Genomic DNA, 18,690 nt, shown 5'->3' with positions numbered 1-18,690 from the left:
TGCCACCTCTAAGTTGAGAACTGTGGTAAGTAAAATCGCCAACTGCCGTCAGTGAAAATGCAAAGCTCTCTGAAAACAAATAGAGCACTTTTGATAATTGACAGTGTTTATTAAACATTAAAAGTTTGCTTTCTTGATGGAAGAGTTGACTGTCCACTAGATAAGTTTTGATCCTGGTTCAAGGCACTTGCTAATCACGCTAAAAAGTTGTGATACAGCAAAGCTGTTTGGATAATATATAAATATAGAAAAGAAAAGAAAATTCAAAATTGTAACCGAACCACAGAGCAAATCACGAATAAATGAGATCAATATCCTATATGATGCAACTATATCAATAACTAGCAGTACCCGTTAATCGGCTTTGCTCAGTGAAAGCATGCCCCCCCCCAAAAAAAAGGTTAAAGTACGGCCGTTGTTGTTGCTGCCCAACCCCTAACCTCCTCATGTCATGAACGGCTTTCAGAATAGACACCTCAAACTCATGGTAAGAACAGGTATCGGAATGTCAAGAATAGGTGGAAAGAGTATTGATCAACCTCAGTCGTTAAAAAAAAAAAAAAAAAAAAAAAGTAATAATGATAGCAGTGAGGGGGGAGGAGAATTTGACGCAGTAGGCATGAAATTTTATTTAAGAACTAAAACATGTAATCCTATCCTAACGGAATGAAACAAAACTTCTGTGTATTTATCTTTGATTGTTTTTATTGATTACTGGAATAATTTCACTTATCACCGTAATCCCCAAAAATAAAACCCAAATAAAAAAAAATAAAACATCCCAAAACCAAATGAAGATTTGTTTCATTTTGATTTAAAAAAAATAGAATCTAGAACGCAAAAAAGCACAAACCTATTTCAATGTTATTCCCCCCCACACACACACACACAAGCACACACACAAAAAAAGTCACATTGACACAAACCTGAAACCTCTATATTTTGTCTCTGCTCCTTTATCCACTGGTCCACAATGATGAAATTGAAACAGTCGTGTTTTTTTGTTTTTTTTTACTATTTCAACCAAATCAAGAAGGAACGCAAGACACGCATATGTGGTTAGCAAAGAAACGATTTTTTTGCAACCCTTTTGTAATTTGCTGTATTTTTTAAAATGGAAATAAGAAAAACACATTAGCGTAGATTTATAAGTATTGTCCCCCCTCCCCCCAAAAAAATACAAGAAATGTGGATTATATTTTGTCAAGTATTTCTTTTAAAGTTTTCTAGTTGGTAAAAATGTAATTGAGCTGAATATAGGACGGTAAAACCTGATATGATGTAAAGAAATCTGCGACATAATTGTTTAAATGTAACAATGTATAAAGTAACTCCCCCCCCCCAAAAAAAAACACCAAAAACAAATGAAGATTTTTCGTTTCTATTTGATAAAAAATAGACATGAAAACCGTCCAAATGTATTTGTTTTAATCAGAAATAAAGTCTTATAAACAAACAAAAAAAAAGAACACATTAGCGAACATTTATAAGTAATGAATCTCATCTTCTCCCCTCCCTCCCAGATGAAAGAAAAAGTATATAAGGAAACGAAAACTGCAAGAAATGTGTAGTATAATAGAATGTTTTCTAGTTGGTTAAAATGTAATGGAGGTAAATATAGGACGCTAAAACCAGATATGATGTATAGAAAGCTGCGACCTAATTGTTTTAAATCTAACAATGTGTAAATAACGGTAATGCAAGTAATGAGAAATGGCATGTCTAATGTTAAAGTGATGAAATGTTTTATAGCAATGCGTGATGACATGTGTAAGTTTAAATGGAGTAAATGTGTAACAATGTGTGGCGATTGAACTGCCATAGTGGATTAGGGCTTTAGTGTTTGTTTTTGTATGTTTGTGTATATTCCAGAATAATAGAATGTCGTCGTTGCAGCCAATGACAATAGGTGGATTGTTACAAGGAGGAAATCAGTATTTTTGAATAGCGAAGTGTACTGGTAGTTGTAAATGTATGAGTGAAATTCAGTTAATACTAGTGAAGGGTCAATATAGTTATAATGGTGGTAGAAGTACCTGGTCTTGTTTAGGAGAGAGGGAGGACTTTTCAGTTAGAGGGAGAAATATGAGCTACTTCTTCTTTAGGTCTTGGCAATCGTGATGTTGCTCCTAGGAAATATTTTATTATATCTAATAAATGTGTTTGTAACGGCGCTCGTAAGATGGTGGATAAAAGTTTAGACAAAATAAACTTGATGTGGAATCTGTCATTGCAAACTTATCGGAATTTGGTTCAGATGGGAATTTCTGCAATCAAATTATTATATAGAAGATAACTAATAAAATGTACTTCATACTTTACTGCAGTTTCATAGTATCACTAATAGAGATTCTAATGAAAAAGTTTTTAAATTAATGCCAATTTGAAACACTTCTGATGATTGATTAAACTGCCGTAAAGTATTAAAGTACATTTAAACAATATACAAGAATAGCTGCCCCAGATGAAATTACTCAAACACAGGTTTTGCACCAGTTTTATGTTTCCTTACAAATATTAAAATCAACATATAATGCTATTAAACCTGGTGTCTTAGAATCCTTATTTCACTTTTGATCATTAGCTTAAGTTGCCTTTAGAAGAAATTGAAATTGCAGGAATATTTAATAACTTGAAATAAGATGTTTTGATTTTATTGTTAGTGCGCACAATTGATCCAAATTTCTGATAAAGAACAAGGAATCAAAATCTTACCTTACTAATAGAATAATGGACATTTTTTAATGGGTGATTTAATGGGGGTTTTTTTTTTGGGGGGGGGTCTATTACTCCTGGCACCTCTATTTTTTTCTCCACTGATATTCATAGAATGTTAACATCAGAAAGGCTACTGAAAAGTTTTTTTTCTTGTACAACAAAACATGGCTAAAGCTGAAAATGTACTTTGTTTTGAATGCATTTTGTTATCGCAAAAAGTGTTATGCCATAAGCAATCTTTTTATTTGGAAAGAAAAGAACACTCAGAAACCACTGTACTAAACATCCTGAAAGTCAGAAATGTTTATTTAAGCAGACACCCTCAAAAATAAACATTCGAGTGGAGCAAAGGGTTAAAGTAGTCTATTCTTTCTCACTGATGTCAACGACAGATGTTCAATATCTAAGAGTGGAGTGTTACTGGTTGGGGGTAACTGTCGGTTTTGTTAGTGGAATATAATATTAAAACAACTTAAAATATATGTCAAATCTTAAATGACAATCTCTGTATTATCAAAATGTATGTGTGTGTAAATCTACATGCTGTAAGGTCATCTTGAAACTGAATAAATTAATTTTTAGTCAATTGAAATCATTAGGTTAACTGGCATGTGTTGAGTGGTTTTATAAATTGAATTCTAAACTAACACCTATCTAGCTAGGTCTTTATTTAGCCCTCTTTTCCTAAATCCATTTTTATCATTTCTTTCCATGTTTTGCTAGGCCTTCCCTTGTAAACTGAGCCTGCTATTTCAACTATTCTACATTTACTAATCCAAGAACTCTTATCCATTTTTTTTAATATACCTATACCATCAAAGCCTACAAACCTCACTCTGTACTTTCCAGATTTAGTTTTCCTCTGAGGTCATTAGATCTAGCATCAGTATCATTGTATAATTCACCAAAACTCCTTTCAACATGTTAATACTATCAAAGTTTCCTGTTATGCACAAGTCTCCCTATATAGTCCAAATTTAATTGTATTGTGAGCTTACCAACACTTGCCTTTAAGATTTATATTACACATTCTCGCATCATTTTTCTCTGTGCAACAAAGTAATAATTAGTAAAATAATGCTCTAAAATAAAAACTTTTCTGTGTTTATCCTATTGAGGCAGAGTTTGTAAGTTGATTTTTCATCCAAATGACTTGCATCATCTCTTATGAAAGCTTTGAAATAAGTTTTACTTGGAATACCTGATCTTCCCATATATTTACCCATTAAGTACTGTTCAAGCTCAACGTTGCTTAGACATGTGAAATATTAGATTTATAAAGTGCTAGAATGGGGGTGGGGGGGTCTCTGTTATCAAAATAGGCTACTGAGTTGGTTTAATTGAAACCTTTAAAATAGGATTTTTAAATATAACCCTTTTAAAATAGGGCAGATTTACTTATAAAATTATTAATTCAACCAAAGATGCTTCAAATAAAATCATTAAAAAAAGGGAATGTCCGAATGTAGAGAGTATGATCAGCAAAGCAGTATTGCAATATACTGAAATATGTATTACTGAAAAAAAAAAAAAAAAAAAAATTAATAAAAGTGGACTTCCATGTGTACATTATCATATTCTGTTTGTGTTGCATAGCTTTTAGAAATTGACTCATAAACTAATCCATCTTTGGCCAGGTCTTTACTTAAATTACATAACTGGAAATACAGCAGATGTTCATTGGAAATGATTTTAGTTAGGGCAACATTTTTATAGATTGTATGACCAGTGCCCATCCAATAGTTTTATTGACACATTTTAAACTGCTATTTATACAATACTAGCCTGGGTGCCTTGCGTTGCCCGGGTGTTTGCAAGTGTGTGTTGAGGAAAAAAAACAAAGTGGTAGTAGGCAGGCAGACTCAAACCCGTATTGCGAAGGACAAAAAGAATTTGAAAAAAAGTGACATTTTTGCCGTTGCATCCATCACCAAACTGGAAAGCTAGTCAATCGAAAAGAGGGGATGACTTTCAAAAATATCAGCGAAAAAAGCAACCCCTCCTTGTAGAAAAGTGCCCAGTTAAGGGTGAAAGAATTGATGTTTTTAGCCAATTTTTCAATATTTGTCGTCCAAACTATATTGATCTAATGAAAATTCATCGCCTCTGTTGAAAGTTTTAGGCAGACATACATACATACACAGGTGAGATTTATATAAATTAGTCTGGGTGCCCGGCGTTGCCTGGAGGTGTGTGTTGAAAAAAAAAAAAGTGGTAGTAGGCAGGCAGGCTCAAACCCCATACCGCGAAGGAGGAAAAGAACAGGAAAAAAAGAAAATAGTAAATTTAATGAGTTCGTAATTAACTTTTGCCCTGATATTGGCACAAGGACGAAAAAAAAAAAAAAAAAAAATTTTAAATAAAAAAAAAAAAGTATGGTAATTAGTCTTTCTCACTAACCATTAGGCCAAAGAAGTGAAATCAATGAGTTGGTAATTAACTTAAGAATCATAGGAGTCAGTGCAGAATTGAACGTCGCTTTTAAACTTGGCTGAGAGCCAGTTAGACTTCCCGCTTTCTGTTTTATTTATTTGCTTCCTCGCGAAAGCAAATTAGACACAAGGTCATTTTTAATGTTGGGGAAAACCAGCTCTCCCAAAAAAGGGGTCACTCTGGCAAGTATCCAAATAATAATTGTCTCAGTATGAAAGGTTTCCCCTACATTGACCAACGACCAATTACGGAACAGATACTACCTGGCTCAAATGCTTTGCATTTGCATAGTTTTGCTTTATTTATACAAAGACAAACAAATAGCTGACACAACGGCACGGTGGGAATTTTAATCCGATCAAAAAAAGATAGACGCTGTCCATTAGCAAATCTGAGATCTAACCGATGCGAGAACCCCAACCCAAAAAAGCCTTTGATGGACATACACAAAGGCTTTATTTAATGGATTATCTTAATTCACTTGATGTCTGTTAAATCTTCACCACTTTCATTAACTGCAAGCAATTTTTATTTTTGTTTTGTTATGATTGTTTTTAAATTATGATTTTCTTTATTTATAATAAAAGAATATATATTTGATTCTTTACAATAAAACAAACACCTTATTTTTTAAGATCCAAATTTTTACATTGGGAATTGCATTTTCATAATAAACAAGGTTTTATTTGAATGTAACTGATTACATAAGATTATTTGTGTTGCCATTATTATAGAAATAAATTCTTTTATTGAAAATACCACAAAGTTCAATGGTGACCATGTCACATAATATGGAATTGACGTGTTGTAATGATTTAAAGTGTGAACGGTGTAATCAGTTGACTTACTGCATCAATTTCACTAATAATCTTTGTAAAGCTATGAAGCCATATATTCTCCAGTTTTCCTCTGCTCATTGTTCCCAGTTTTTTTTTACACAAATATTGCTGGTTTAAGTGAGATTGAAATTGTACAACCTTTGCTTCAATAGATTTTGATAATATAACCTTTAGCATGTCATTAAATCATATAGACAAAAACCCTATAACGGCAAACATTGTAGTATTTTATATATATATATATATATATATATATATATATGTCACAATGCCACAGAAGCAAACCTTCAGACGTTTATATTTTCGAAACTATAGATACAATAAAAATGGAGGCCATTTTCTGAATAAATATTTAAAAAAAATAAAATAAAATAAAAAAAATAGGCCATTGAGCATATTTATGACTAATTTCCTGTTAGTCTGACTCAACATGTTTCCGCACAACCTAACTAATGTCTAAACAAAGACATTTAGAGAAGATAATCAAGTTTTATGCAACTTTTTTTTATTATTTATAATATTTTTACACATCTGCACAGTAAAAACTTTGTCTTAGTCTACATAGAAACAAAGTTTGTTACATGCAAGACATTTTAGGATTACAGCAAGATTATGTCTAGAAATGAAATAAAATTCTTTTTAAAAAGAGAGAAATGGAAAATTTTTAATGAATGATTCTTAAGGAAAATGTTAATTTTAGTTTATGTATTGTCTCCAAATTTAATATAATATTGCCGGTCCTACAAGTTTAACATGCAAAGTGGTCCAGACGTCTTGTTACCCCCTATGCGAAGGAGTGGTTGGTCTGGACATCTTGTTGCCCCCTATCCGAAGGGGTGGTGGTCCAGACGTCTTGTTATCCCCTGTCCGAAAGGATTGTTTAAACAACTTAATGAGTCTATTTCGTTTTGATGATGTCGATGCCACTTTCAATTAGACAACCATGAATGTGGTAATATTGAATGAATATTGGTCAACACATTCATCATAGTTCCAATTAATGTCATTTTGTGAGCATACAAAGAAACACAAATGCTCGCAACACAACATTCATAAAACTAATATCAATTGTTTAGAGGATCCAGGGTAGACATATCATTTCCTCTAAAATACTTTAAATTAATTTTACAAAAAAAATGATTTTTAAAAATGAAAAACATTGTGAAAACTGAAAAGTTATGATTGAAATTAAGGAATTTTTTTTTTTTTTTTTTTTTTTTTTTTTTTTTTTAAGGAATCTTTGAGAACTGGATTTTGATCTTCAATATATTTATAAACCTGCTCATGCAAAGTGCAACTTCCTATATAGCACAATCTACACTTTGTCTTTGACCCAATAATACAATGTTATTCTGGGTTAGTTCTTGTCAGAGTTACTGCATCAGTTTTTCTTGGGGATGGGGGGGGGAAATATGTAATTATATGTTCTATCCAACTATGGATTAAAGAGTAGGGTAGACTGGAATCTCAAGCCTTGGTTGTACGAGTGTACCAAAATGAAAACTTTAAAATAACGCCCATGTTTTTCTGCTTATCTTGGTATTGTCTGATTTTCCCATAATTCTTGAAATTGGAGATTGTGCAGGTATCCATTGTCTCCCAAAGTTGAAAAGTTTTGGTTTTCTTTTTCCTAAGGGGGTTCTTACTAATGTTGCTTTAAATTTCATAAACTTTCTGACATTTACTTATGGCTTAAATCTCGTTACAAATTGAATCAAAAAATTACCTTGGATTTATTTTATGTTATGTACATTCTGTTGCATTTTAAAAAAAAAATCATTGAAAATTTTATATCTATATCATTAATTGCTAGATGAAAGATAATGTTTTTAAATTGCAACAAAATGTACATTACATAAAATAAATCCAAGATAATTTTTTGATTCAATCTAAATTAAATTTTTATACCTTACTTTGTAAAATTTATAAAAGTGCACTTTGAAGATAAATAAATTTCAAATTGAATCTTGTACCTTTATTTTTAAAGCCTATAGTAAAAACATTTTGTTTAACAATTTTCATGTCTTGGATGAAATGCTTTTCTAACTTGTATCTTATCTTTTAAAGATTATATTTTAAAACTCTCCTCTCTATTTCAGTTTGTATTTCTCCTCACACCAGAACTCATTTTTTGCAACTCCCTCTTTGTCATACAGGTCTGAATAATGAGAAAATCTGAATTTTTTTTTTTTAACAAAAACTTAAAAATAACTTTAGATTAAATTTTTTTAAATTTCTTTCAGAATAGAAAATCTTTAAAATTTAATAAGGAACATATTTTATATAGATTTCATTAACACATGACGAGAAAAATAGATGAAAATTTCAAAAGGACTGTATAACTGGTTACAGTCAATAGTAGTCCTCGCCAGCAAAAGTTTTTGTTATTCTATTATTTAAAACATTTTGTGTCCTGCTCTTTCGCATGAGGACTACTATTAAAACTCTGACTCTGTTTTAATAGTATCCTCCTTCCCGTCTGTCCATTAAGTTCACTTAAGAAGGCAAACTTAACCAGAGCAAATCTCTCTGAATAAATTAAATTTACACCCACTTCCTTAGATTTTAGTGGAAATATAATGATAGCTTTTTAAACGCAGGAAGAAAAGACGAAATGTAATTAGCATGGGGACACGCATCGAACATTTCATCACTTTGCTCTTTAAAACGCGTACACATGGATTCTTTAAAATACGTACACATGGATTATTCACACATCTGATATCCTAATAAATTCCAAATGTTACCATGATTCCCTCTCCTTCCTAGTTCCTGCCATCTGTTATAACAGGAAGTGGGAACTATTAATATATTTGCCTTAGAAATAGAAGTTTTTTTTAAATTATTCTGAGCATCAAAAATTCTCATCAGATGCCCTTTTTAGCTTGATAGGTCAAGGGCAAACTAAAATTGATCATTTAAATAGGTACTTGTGGCACCAAATCGATTCACAATCATTCCTGGTGTGTTGCATCATTAAAGTGGTTGACAGTCATATGATAGGGCGGAGGTAGATCGCTTTATTCATCTCCATGCTTATCTAAAGAACCTTAAAAAAGCAAAGAATGGATCTTCCAAAGGTGCATCGATTTGATCTGCTCATGTAGTGTTGAAAATATTTCCAATATCCATCTGACACCCCAAACGTAGACTCATCATAAAATAGGGATTATGTAATTTTTTGGGTTATCTTATAAATTTTCGGTGTGTGTGTGTGACACGGTTTATCTCGGCCTACAGGCAACCCACCCAGGCAAGTAAGGTACCGAAATGAAGCTTATGACCCAGCAGATGTTTTAGTGATATTTATATCCATGTTTGGTGTATGGAAATACAAAAAAAATACAAAAAAAAAATGCAAAAAATAACGATTTACTAAACGTTTTATTTACTGGATATTTTTCTGGTACAAGGATTCAAGTTTGCTCAGCTGGGCAAACTTGAATCCTTGTCATTATACAATACTATAAGATATTTTCCCTTCTCTTTGATAATGTGGGAGTTGCCAAGATTCAGTACAGACTAAAGAAACAATCTTGTGATTGCAGTTGCAACAACTGCATATATAATATGGCATAATCGTATTGAACCTGGTGAGATGGGGGTCCAATTTTTATTTTTATACAACAGAATAAAATGAAACGCATATCCTTTCTAAAGATATCAAGGCAATAATGTACTTTTTGATCAAAATGAATATATTTGTCTAAAGGATATCACTAATTGCATATAAATATATATTTAGGATTATAGAGTAACTTTAACAATACATATCAAACATTAATTCATCTCTAGGGGCCTAAGTCAAAAAAATTGTCTGGTAGGTCTTGAAGTGCTCAAGTTAAATTGGCTGATTCCCTGTCCTGTACTGCATTCTGAAACCTGACAGCTGAGCAAGGTTGAATGAGATGACTCAATCACAATTCCACTGTTGAAGGTTGGCCACCTGTAGACTTGAGAGTTCAGCCAGGTCCTCGGCTCTCCACTGATACACTCTCTCCACCCAAGCAGAGAGATAAGGAGGATTATTGTGAATTAATCTTCTCTTAGCAACAAGCTGTATGCCCAAACTATCAAAGACATCTCTGCCACAAGAGATGACTGATTTCCGGTTGAGATGTTGGCAAGAAACGACAGTTGGAACACTGTTGGCCAGCAATGTCAAATCGCAAAGATTTCCAACTTCTGTCAATCGACCCTTTTCATTAGTGATATCTTGCAGCCACAGAGAATGATCTGCTGGGCAACAAATTGGTAAGCACACCTCTTGATTAATATTAAGATCTCCCAATGCCTCCACGGGACTAGTTCGAGGTGTACAAAGGCAGATCTAGCCACTTCAACTTGCCAATTAACCTCTGCTGAACCCTGTCTGGTGAGAACCATGCATGACTGATTTCACATCCTCTAAAATAATGTTATTCAGACAGATCATTGGTCTTCAATGTGTTAATATATGTGAAGTGCAGCCTCCTACACTTTGTCTCTGGTTGACCCAATAATACGATATTATTGGTATAAGCAAGGTCCAACACACTCGCCTCCATCCCCTGATAATCGTGAAGAGTATAATCAAGAATATAGTCGAGAGTTTAGGATAGAGAACATCCCTGTCGAATGATCAATCTCTTGTCGTGGTAAAAGAAATGGCCAAGTGTGATGAGTGAAGTGGCTGTTAAAAGCTAGGACGTGCTTTTATCATAGTGGAACATAAACAATCTAATAGTGTGTATTCAAACTGAAAATAACATTCTGACAACTTAGGTGTGTGCACTCTTCATGATAATCGCTTCACACCAACACAAAACTTTCGGTTCACATACATAAAACAATTTATAACTTAATTCTTATATTCTTTTTCTTCATTATCTTTGTTATAATTTAAATAAAGCACTGTTTGGTTATGGGAGTCTCTCTCTCTCTCTCTCTATATATATATATATATATATATATATATATATATATATATATATATATATATATATATATATATATATATATATATACAATCAAACTCTGCTCGGTTTTGTGTTGAAACTACTGAAAAAAGTACAAGCTTTCTGGGCATCAGTTAAGGGGTGGTATAATTATTACTCTGTTTCATATTAGAAATAAAGAATTATGATTAGGCTTTGAATATTGTAAATAATAAGCTTAATAGCAATTTTTTAATGTTTTTAATTATGAGTAAAAAAATTTTCAGAAAGTATTATGTATATGAAATATCATAAAAATTATGATTAAAATTGAAAATTAATAAAAATCTAACATTTAAAAAAGAAATATTATAAACTGTTCCATAGATATAAGAAATTAGCAAAATAATTACCAATGAATAACATTTCATTAGAGACCGTTTCATAGATAAGTATGCAAATTAAACATACTTATTTATGAAACAGTGTAAAAGAATTATATATATATATATATATATATATATATCTCGCATAGTATTTCTAGATATTATACTGTACTGTTGAATTAAATAAGCTTTACTTAATTTGATATTTATATACTTTAGATAAATGGACAAAACTTGCATTTGTTCATTTAGATTTAACTAGACTAGGTTTTAAGGAGATAGTCTTAATTAAAAATTGGGGTTGTGTCTAGGGGTGAGGTGCACACTTGATTGGTCATAATGGATATCATTGTAAGACACTATGGTGCATTCAAATCTGTTATTTATTCACTGAGATAAAGACTCCCGGGAAATGCAGCTAGTGATTGATCATTTCTGACAGATTTTTGTTTTTAAAGTAAGTTTTATTACAATACTTTTGATCATTTAATTGAACTAAATTTGTATAAAACTACGACAAACAAAATATTGATTTCCTTGTCTAGCAAGCTGAAGAGAAGTGAAAACAAAGTTTACTATGTCAGAAGGCATGCTCATAAAGTGAGTTAAGGTTTATGAAAAATATACGGAGAGAACTGACTGAAGTCTGGTGTGCAATGAGAGGAATACATTTAAGAAATCTAAATGCATTCTGCTTGAATTAATTTGTGAATCAGTTTAAATAAGTTTTGAAATTTTATTTAAAAAAATAATTAAAACTTGACATGTAGTTGTTTCATAATTTTATATATATATATATATATATATTTAAATAAGGGAGTAGTCACCAACAATGTGTATTTTTTAACATTATTTTATTATTCCGTGTCTTGGTTTTTCATTGAGAATTATGTTTGGATCATTGTAATAATATATATATATATATATATATATATATATATATATAATTCTTTTATAGACCTTTTGTCTGTTCTTTGGCTTTTCATGAGTCACTGTTTATCCTTTGCCTTTCATCACTATAATCGTCACTGGTTTAACACGTTTTACATTCTGGCATGTTTTAGACTTGAATATCTTCTAGAAATTAATTTCTGAACTAACCTATCTCTGACTAGGTCTTTATTCATTCATCTGTCTTTCAAATCCATCTTTATTACTTTCATGTTTTCAATTGACCCTGCTACCTCAATTGTTCTATATCTACTAACCCAAGAACACTCTATCTATTCTTTCATCATATTTGGCTTAATGCTGGCATATATTGACGGGTGCTTAGGTTAGTTTGAAAGTCAATTTCTATCTCTGGCCAGGTCTTTATTTCACATTTTCTTTTAAATCCATCGTTATCCGGGTTGCTGAGTCTGATGGTAAAACTCAGACTTCGACTCTTAGAATTCCTAGTATACCGACTCTGACTCCGACTCCAGACTTCATGTAGAAATCTGCACATCCATATACCAGCCCCCCACACCTATTCAGCAAGCATTTTATAACTTTTCATGTATATTATTTTTTATGTTTAACATTCACTTGTATGATAAATATTCTCACATATACACTCAACCAGCTTTATAGAATAAGTTAAGATAACAAAGAGTTAAAACATTTACAATTAAATTTTATTATGTTATCAATTCAAAAGAGAATACAATATTTAAGGACAGGGAGACCTCTTTAGGCCATGGCATTTCACAGCCAAACACTTCGCAAAAGAGTGGAGTAAAGACATATTATACAGAGAAGAAAGTTTTTATAAGGTCATATTGTCTTTATGAAAAGAGGATCAAAGGAAAAACAGGAAGCCGCTTCCTGAACTGCCAGCAATCACTGTAAAAGAGTAATAAAGAATGCAAGAGTTGTATGCTCAGTTTGTTAAGTCCAAAGGAGCTGAGCAGCGGCTTGGTTCCCACCAGTTTTTGCAGATAGCAAACAGGATCCTGAACAGAAGCATGTGCTTTATCCCAACCATCATCAATAGACCTGAGGTAATCTCATCATCAGACAAAGCCAAACTCTTTGCCAAGAACTTTGCAACAAATTCTACCCTATGCAACCAAGACCGTCAACCCCCTGTATTTCCTCCTGTATCAGAAAATGTGATACAACATACAAATATCTGTGCGTAATGTTGCCAAGCTAATCAAGAACTTTGATTCCAGTAAAGCAACTAGTCCTAATGGCATTCCAATTATAGTGCTAAAAAGGTTTCAACCAGAACTAGCTCCCGTACTTACAAAGCTGTTTAAGCATTGTCTTAAGGAGAGTTGCTTCTCAACACTCTGAAAAATCTCATCAGTATGCCTTGTATTTAAGATGAACCGTCCCTTAAGTAATCCAATTTACCAAATTTCCACTACTAATGATTACTACAATATTGTCCCATTGACTTTTGTACACTCATTAACCCTTATCCTTGAGTGGCCTCTGGGCCTTGATAAGTGGTGACTCCTATGTAAGAAAAAAAAAAAAAAAAAAAAAAAAAGTAAATAGCTGTAAAGAGCTATAGTAGTATGGGTTGCTTCTTATTGATTTATGCTTGCTTTTCCGGATCGATCCAGGACTAATCCAATTGCCAAATTCTATTTGATTTAGGAACTGGATAACTTTGGATTACAATCCAATTGTTATCCGATGTAATCCAGATAGAATTTTCGTTGATTCTGTGTGACGTCAAAACAAAAACAGCTGTCCAGACAGGATTTGCAGTGATCTTGATGAAGTGGAAGCATTGCAGTACAGTACTAAATAATACATCTCTAAGAAAGTTTGACTCGAACCTCCAACCCGCAACCCTTGTTATCACTTTCATATAAGTTTGTCAATTAACCATACTACCATCTGTTACACAAAATCTCTCTTCCATAATGACCAGCTTATATTAAACCTGATTCTTTAAAAGATGACTAATTTAATGAAAGTGTTTTAATTTTTTTTTTTTTTTTTTTTTTTCATTTTCAGAACCAGAGGCACATCTGAAAGATGAGTTCCTACCAAATGACAGGAACCACTACCACTAGGACAGGTGAGAATTACTTTACTTATTTGAATACCTGGTTCATAATAAAACTCTCTCAAATATATTATTTAGAGACCAAAGTTTTCACTTTTTGACTGTTTTTTTCTTTTCACAATATTTGCTTTGAATCTATTTTACTATTGGATTAAGCATTTTCATTTTCATCACTGCATCTTTCCAATTTCTACATCAAAACAATTTGTCCTCCAATTTCCACTTAAGCAATGGTGACCTACAAGTCTATCTCTGATTTATTGCCCTTATTTAAACATTTTTTAAAAATAAAGTAACGTAGAAAATTTTTCAGTTATTTATATAAAAAATGTAAAGACTTTTTTTTTTCTTTGTTATATCTCAAGAATATTTGTTGAAACAAATTTGAAGAAAATAAGTACACGTTTACTAAAAGGTTAAAATCAAATTACAAACATAAAACAGACTTTTAGGGAAAAATATTTGAAAAACAAAAAGATTAATTTATTAGTAAAAACTTGCAGGAATCCGTGGAAATTTCATTTCGTCTATTATACCAATCTATAATTTATTGTTTAATTATTTTCCAAAAGAAAATTTTTCAGTCAAGGTTTATACTATGTAGAAAAAAAGCTGGCATAAAACTAAAGTATTATTTATAAGGCAAATATATATTTAAGATTCTAACAATTCTTTTTTTAACTCATAAAAAATTATTGTTCAAAAAAAAAAAAAAAAAATCACTTGTTGAAATGTATTTAGTTAAAATTGTACTATTTTTGGTAAACAAAAAGACATAATCTGATTTTGGAGTAATTCACTTTAAATTGGGCACAACATCAGTAAATCTTTTGTGTGTGTGAAAGATAACATTTGTATCAACATGAAATGTTGATACAAATTATACAAATAAAATTAAAAATAGATTTTGTTTCACATTTGTAATTTATTTTCCTATTGTTATGCCAAAAAAAAATGCGAAAATAATGACTACACAACTGAAGTTATGAATTTAGAAAAGTTATAATTTTGTAGAGTTAAGCTTTTCTTTTTATTATGAGTAAATTATGCACACTTTTTTTGTAATATGTGACCTATTGTTAAATACCTATTATTAAATACGTCACTTTTGCATTATTGAAGATCATGTTTATTTTCGCAATAAAATATTAAATACAGAATTGATAATATCATGAATGACAGCTTATTGTAAATTTTGGTAAAAAATGAAACTCATTTTTATATTATCCATTTTCAAGTAAATATACAGATAATTATTTGTCTGCTTTTCACCTTCATCTTTCCTCAGGCTCTAGCATACTAATAAGTTTAGATTTTGTCACCCTGCACATTGGATGCTATCACAAAAAAGTAAATAAAGTGCAACTAAGTCGTAGCAAATGATATAATCTTTAAAAATAAGGCTATTTTTATAGCATGATTTATATATTTGGAAGTTCCAGTAGGTTTTTATAAATATTTAATCATAGATTTAACAAATACTGATCCAACAAGTAACCGGTGTCCGTCTAATATGGTATTAAAATGCTGATAATCTTTTATTTTATTGGTCATTTGCATAATCTGATATCTGTAAAAGCAATAGTACATTAATCTTTAACTACTATCCTCACTCTAAAAAAAATTTTAAAATTCACTTTAGTATTATAGATACGGAGACAAAAAGCAGCAAAAATAGTTTTTGCTAATGCGAAACTTAAAACAAATAAGATTTTGTAAATCATTCTACAATTTATGTGATTTTAGTACATGTTACATAAACTAATAAATGTATAATCGTATCAACTTTGACTCACCAGTCTTCATTGATATATATGTATATACATATATATAAGACTTGCCATGATGACATTAGCTAACTTAATCTACATGGCAGTGCCTGGGATGCAGTAAAATGTGTTAAAAAATCTCGGCTTTTTGCCAATACTAGGAAGTGGCATAATTCGAACAGTAAGAGTGTGCCAAATGGGCAGATAAATCAATAGAAAAACTGTCTTTCAAAAGTGGTCGTTAATGGACCACATAATCAATCTCACACCTATATTCTCTGTAGTTATATGGAAAGAATTAAGTCTGTACAAACACATAAAAAAGATGTCAGCAAGATGTCTTGAAGGAAGGATGCTGAAAAGATGGTGTGATAACATGTTGAATTTCCAGATCAATAAATCAAAGAATATGTAATGAGATGTAAAGTCTTGGGAATCATTGGATATATTCTGTAAGATGACCTTTGGATTTTTTTTTTTTTTTTTTTTTTTTTTTTTTTTTTTTTTTTTTTTTTTTTTTTGAGACATTTTGTTCTTTCTCTCTCAGGAAATAAACTGCTATTGTGGTAAGAAAAATACTTTTATTTAAAACAAAACAAAAAAAAAATGGGTGTTCCTTTTTCTCTATTCCAAGGCCTTCCTCACATCTTTCTTGGTATTATTTTTTTCTCTTTATGGTAATCATTTCTTTAATTTCACATTGACATGTTTCTGATGGCTTTCAATATCTTGGTTGTTGTACATTAAATGACATCCTTTGAAGTCACAATTTGGTAATTTTTAATTTTTTGCTAGTGTGTAGTTAACCTTTTATTACAAGTACCCAGGTCCACTCTGACTTGAATTGATAGTACCAGTCAAGTTCTCCTGTGGGTTAAATAAAATCCGTCTTGGGGGTGCATGAAATGAGATATGATGTATGTGTAATGTGAGTATTAAAGACAGGTTTATATCTGAGATCAGAGGAAGATTAAATCTGGAGAGTGTAGGGAGATGTGTGCAGAATAGGAGATTTGAATTAGTAGAACAGTTCAAGTAGCACAATTGATTGGCAGAACTTAAGTGATAAAAATGGATTTCATAGAAATGAAGATCTGGCCAGAGATGGGTTAGTTTGGAAGTAAATTTCTAAAAACCCTTTTACAGTACATAACTATATAAAATGGACATTAAGCAAAATGATAACCTGAACAAGATGGCTGATTTTTTTTTTTTTTTCTTTCTGCCATTTTCCCAACATTTCGGTTGTTGTAAATTCCAGGCTTTGAGTGCTTCTTCTTCTCATATCTGTGATATGTGCATGTGATGATGGGTCTGTTGGCAACATAGGTTTGGTTTACTGAATGAGTGACTTTAAGATGAAATGGTGTTCTGACGTGTGTCGAATCTTGGATCATCTGCTGACATGAGTTGGGCATGGATAGGGTGAAATTTCATTAGCTTTAAAGTAATAAATTGGAATGAAACAGCTTTCTAATACATTTTAAGTTAAAAATTGGACACATAAACGGTGTCAAGTTTTTTTCCAGTTTCTCTCCCAATCTCTGCAACATTGGCAATGATTCCACATCAGCTTTTGTATTTTTAACAAACGTATGTAATTGGAATGAATATATTTCACCATTGTTGAAATTTGTTCACACTTGTTTGTTCGATTTAGATTTACAATGATTGTGTTTGCTTTTGCCAAATTAACAATATCAGATTTTTCTGGGAATTTTAACCTGGATTTTTTACTTTTAGCAGTTTGGAACTTTTGTTCTGTTCCCATTTTATTATTTACTCTTCACATCTCAATGTTTCTGACAATGGTGAAAGAATTGCTGTTTTTTTTTTTAGTGGGTGATATGTTAAGATTTGAAATCCTCTCAGTATTTCTCCTCCTTCAACTGTCTGTCTATCCATCTCATTAACCCATATCCTTGAGTATTTTAGTCTATAAAAACAAAAACCATCTTCTGTCTGTTTACTGACTGTTTAGAACATGCACAAGGCTAATTTAATTTTTGTGTTGTGACAAATGAAGTGTTTCTTGTTTTTTTTGTTTTTTGTAACAATTTTTTGAGATTTGGACATGTGAGGACAAAAAGGTGAATTTACGAAAACAAAAGAAAACCCTTTGCAATGGGAATGGAAAGCAAGGAAAACGTTCTATACTATAGATATTTAGTATCGGTTTTTCAAAATATCTTAAAATTGCTTCACTTGGCATTGAATTCACCTCTAGATGGAATTAACTCTAGAAAGTCTTAATAGCAGCCAAAATAAGAAAACTGTTCCAAACATGTAAATAATTTTTATTTTCAGAATATCAAATGCTTTCTGTCATACAAATCTTAGCCAAGCTTTTATTTTCTCTTCTAGTTAGTCATATTCATTATTTTAGCCCGACAAAGTGTCAGCTTGCTGAAACATGTATGCATATCTGTAGCCAGAAATGTTTGAATAAATAAAAATTTATAAATATTCTGCTCCACTTGAAATTCTCTTTCCAAAACCTGATTTTGCAACCGATGCAAACATGTGGCCACAGAAAAGCATGTTTCAGTCATAGTGAAAAAATTGTTATTCAACTTAGTTCGAGTAATACATGTGTGGAAAATAAAAAGGAAAATCGAA

General features: G+C 31.4%; 1 protein-coding gene across 2 annotated transcripts in view; it reads left to right on the top strand.

The window, feature by feature from the left end:
• The window catches only part of LOC145268757 (catenin beta-like), a 126,053-nt gene that overhangs the window by 43,420 nt on the left and 63,943 nt on the right, over positions 1-18,690 (top strand). For both annotated transcript variants that reach the window (XM_080124354.1, XM_080124355.1), the window contains exon 2: positions 14,251-14,314. In XM_080124354.1, the coding sequence (XP_079980480.1) occupies positions 14,272-14,314 (43 nt within the window). In that variant the 5' untranslated portion in view covers positions 14,251-14,271. The remainder of the gene's footprint in view (positions 1-14,250; positions 14,315-18,690) is intronic.

This window comes from Euprymna scolopes, chromosome 44 (genome assembly GCF_053919585.1).
Source record: "Euprymna scolopes isolate OS-2025 chromosome 44, ASM5391958v1, whole genome shotgun sequence".
Lineage (NCBI taxonomy): Eukaryota > Metazoa > Mollusca > Cephalopoda > Sepiida > Sepiolidae > Euprymna > Euprymna scolopes.
This window is presented reverse-complemented; position numbering and strand designations above follow the sequence as displayed.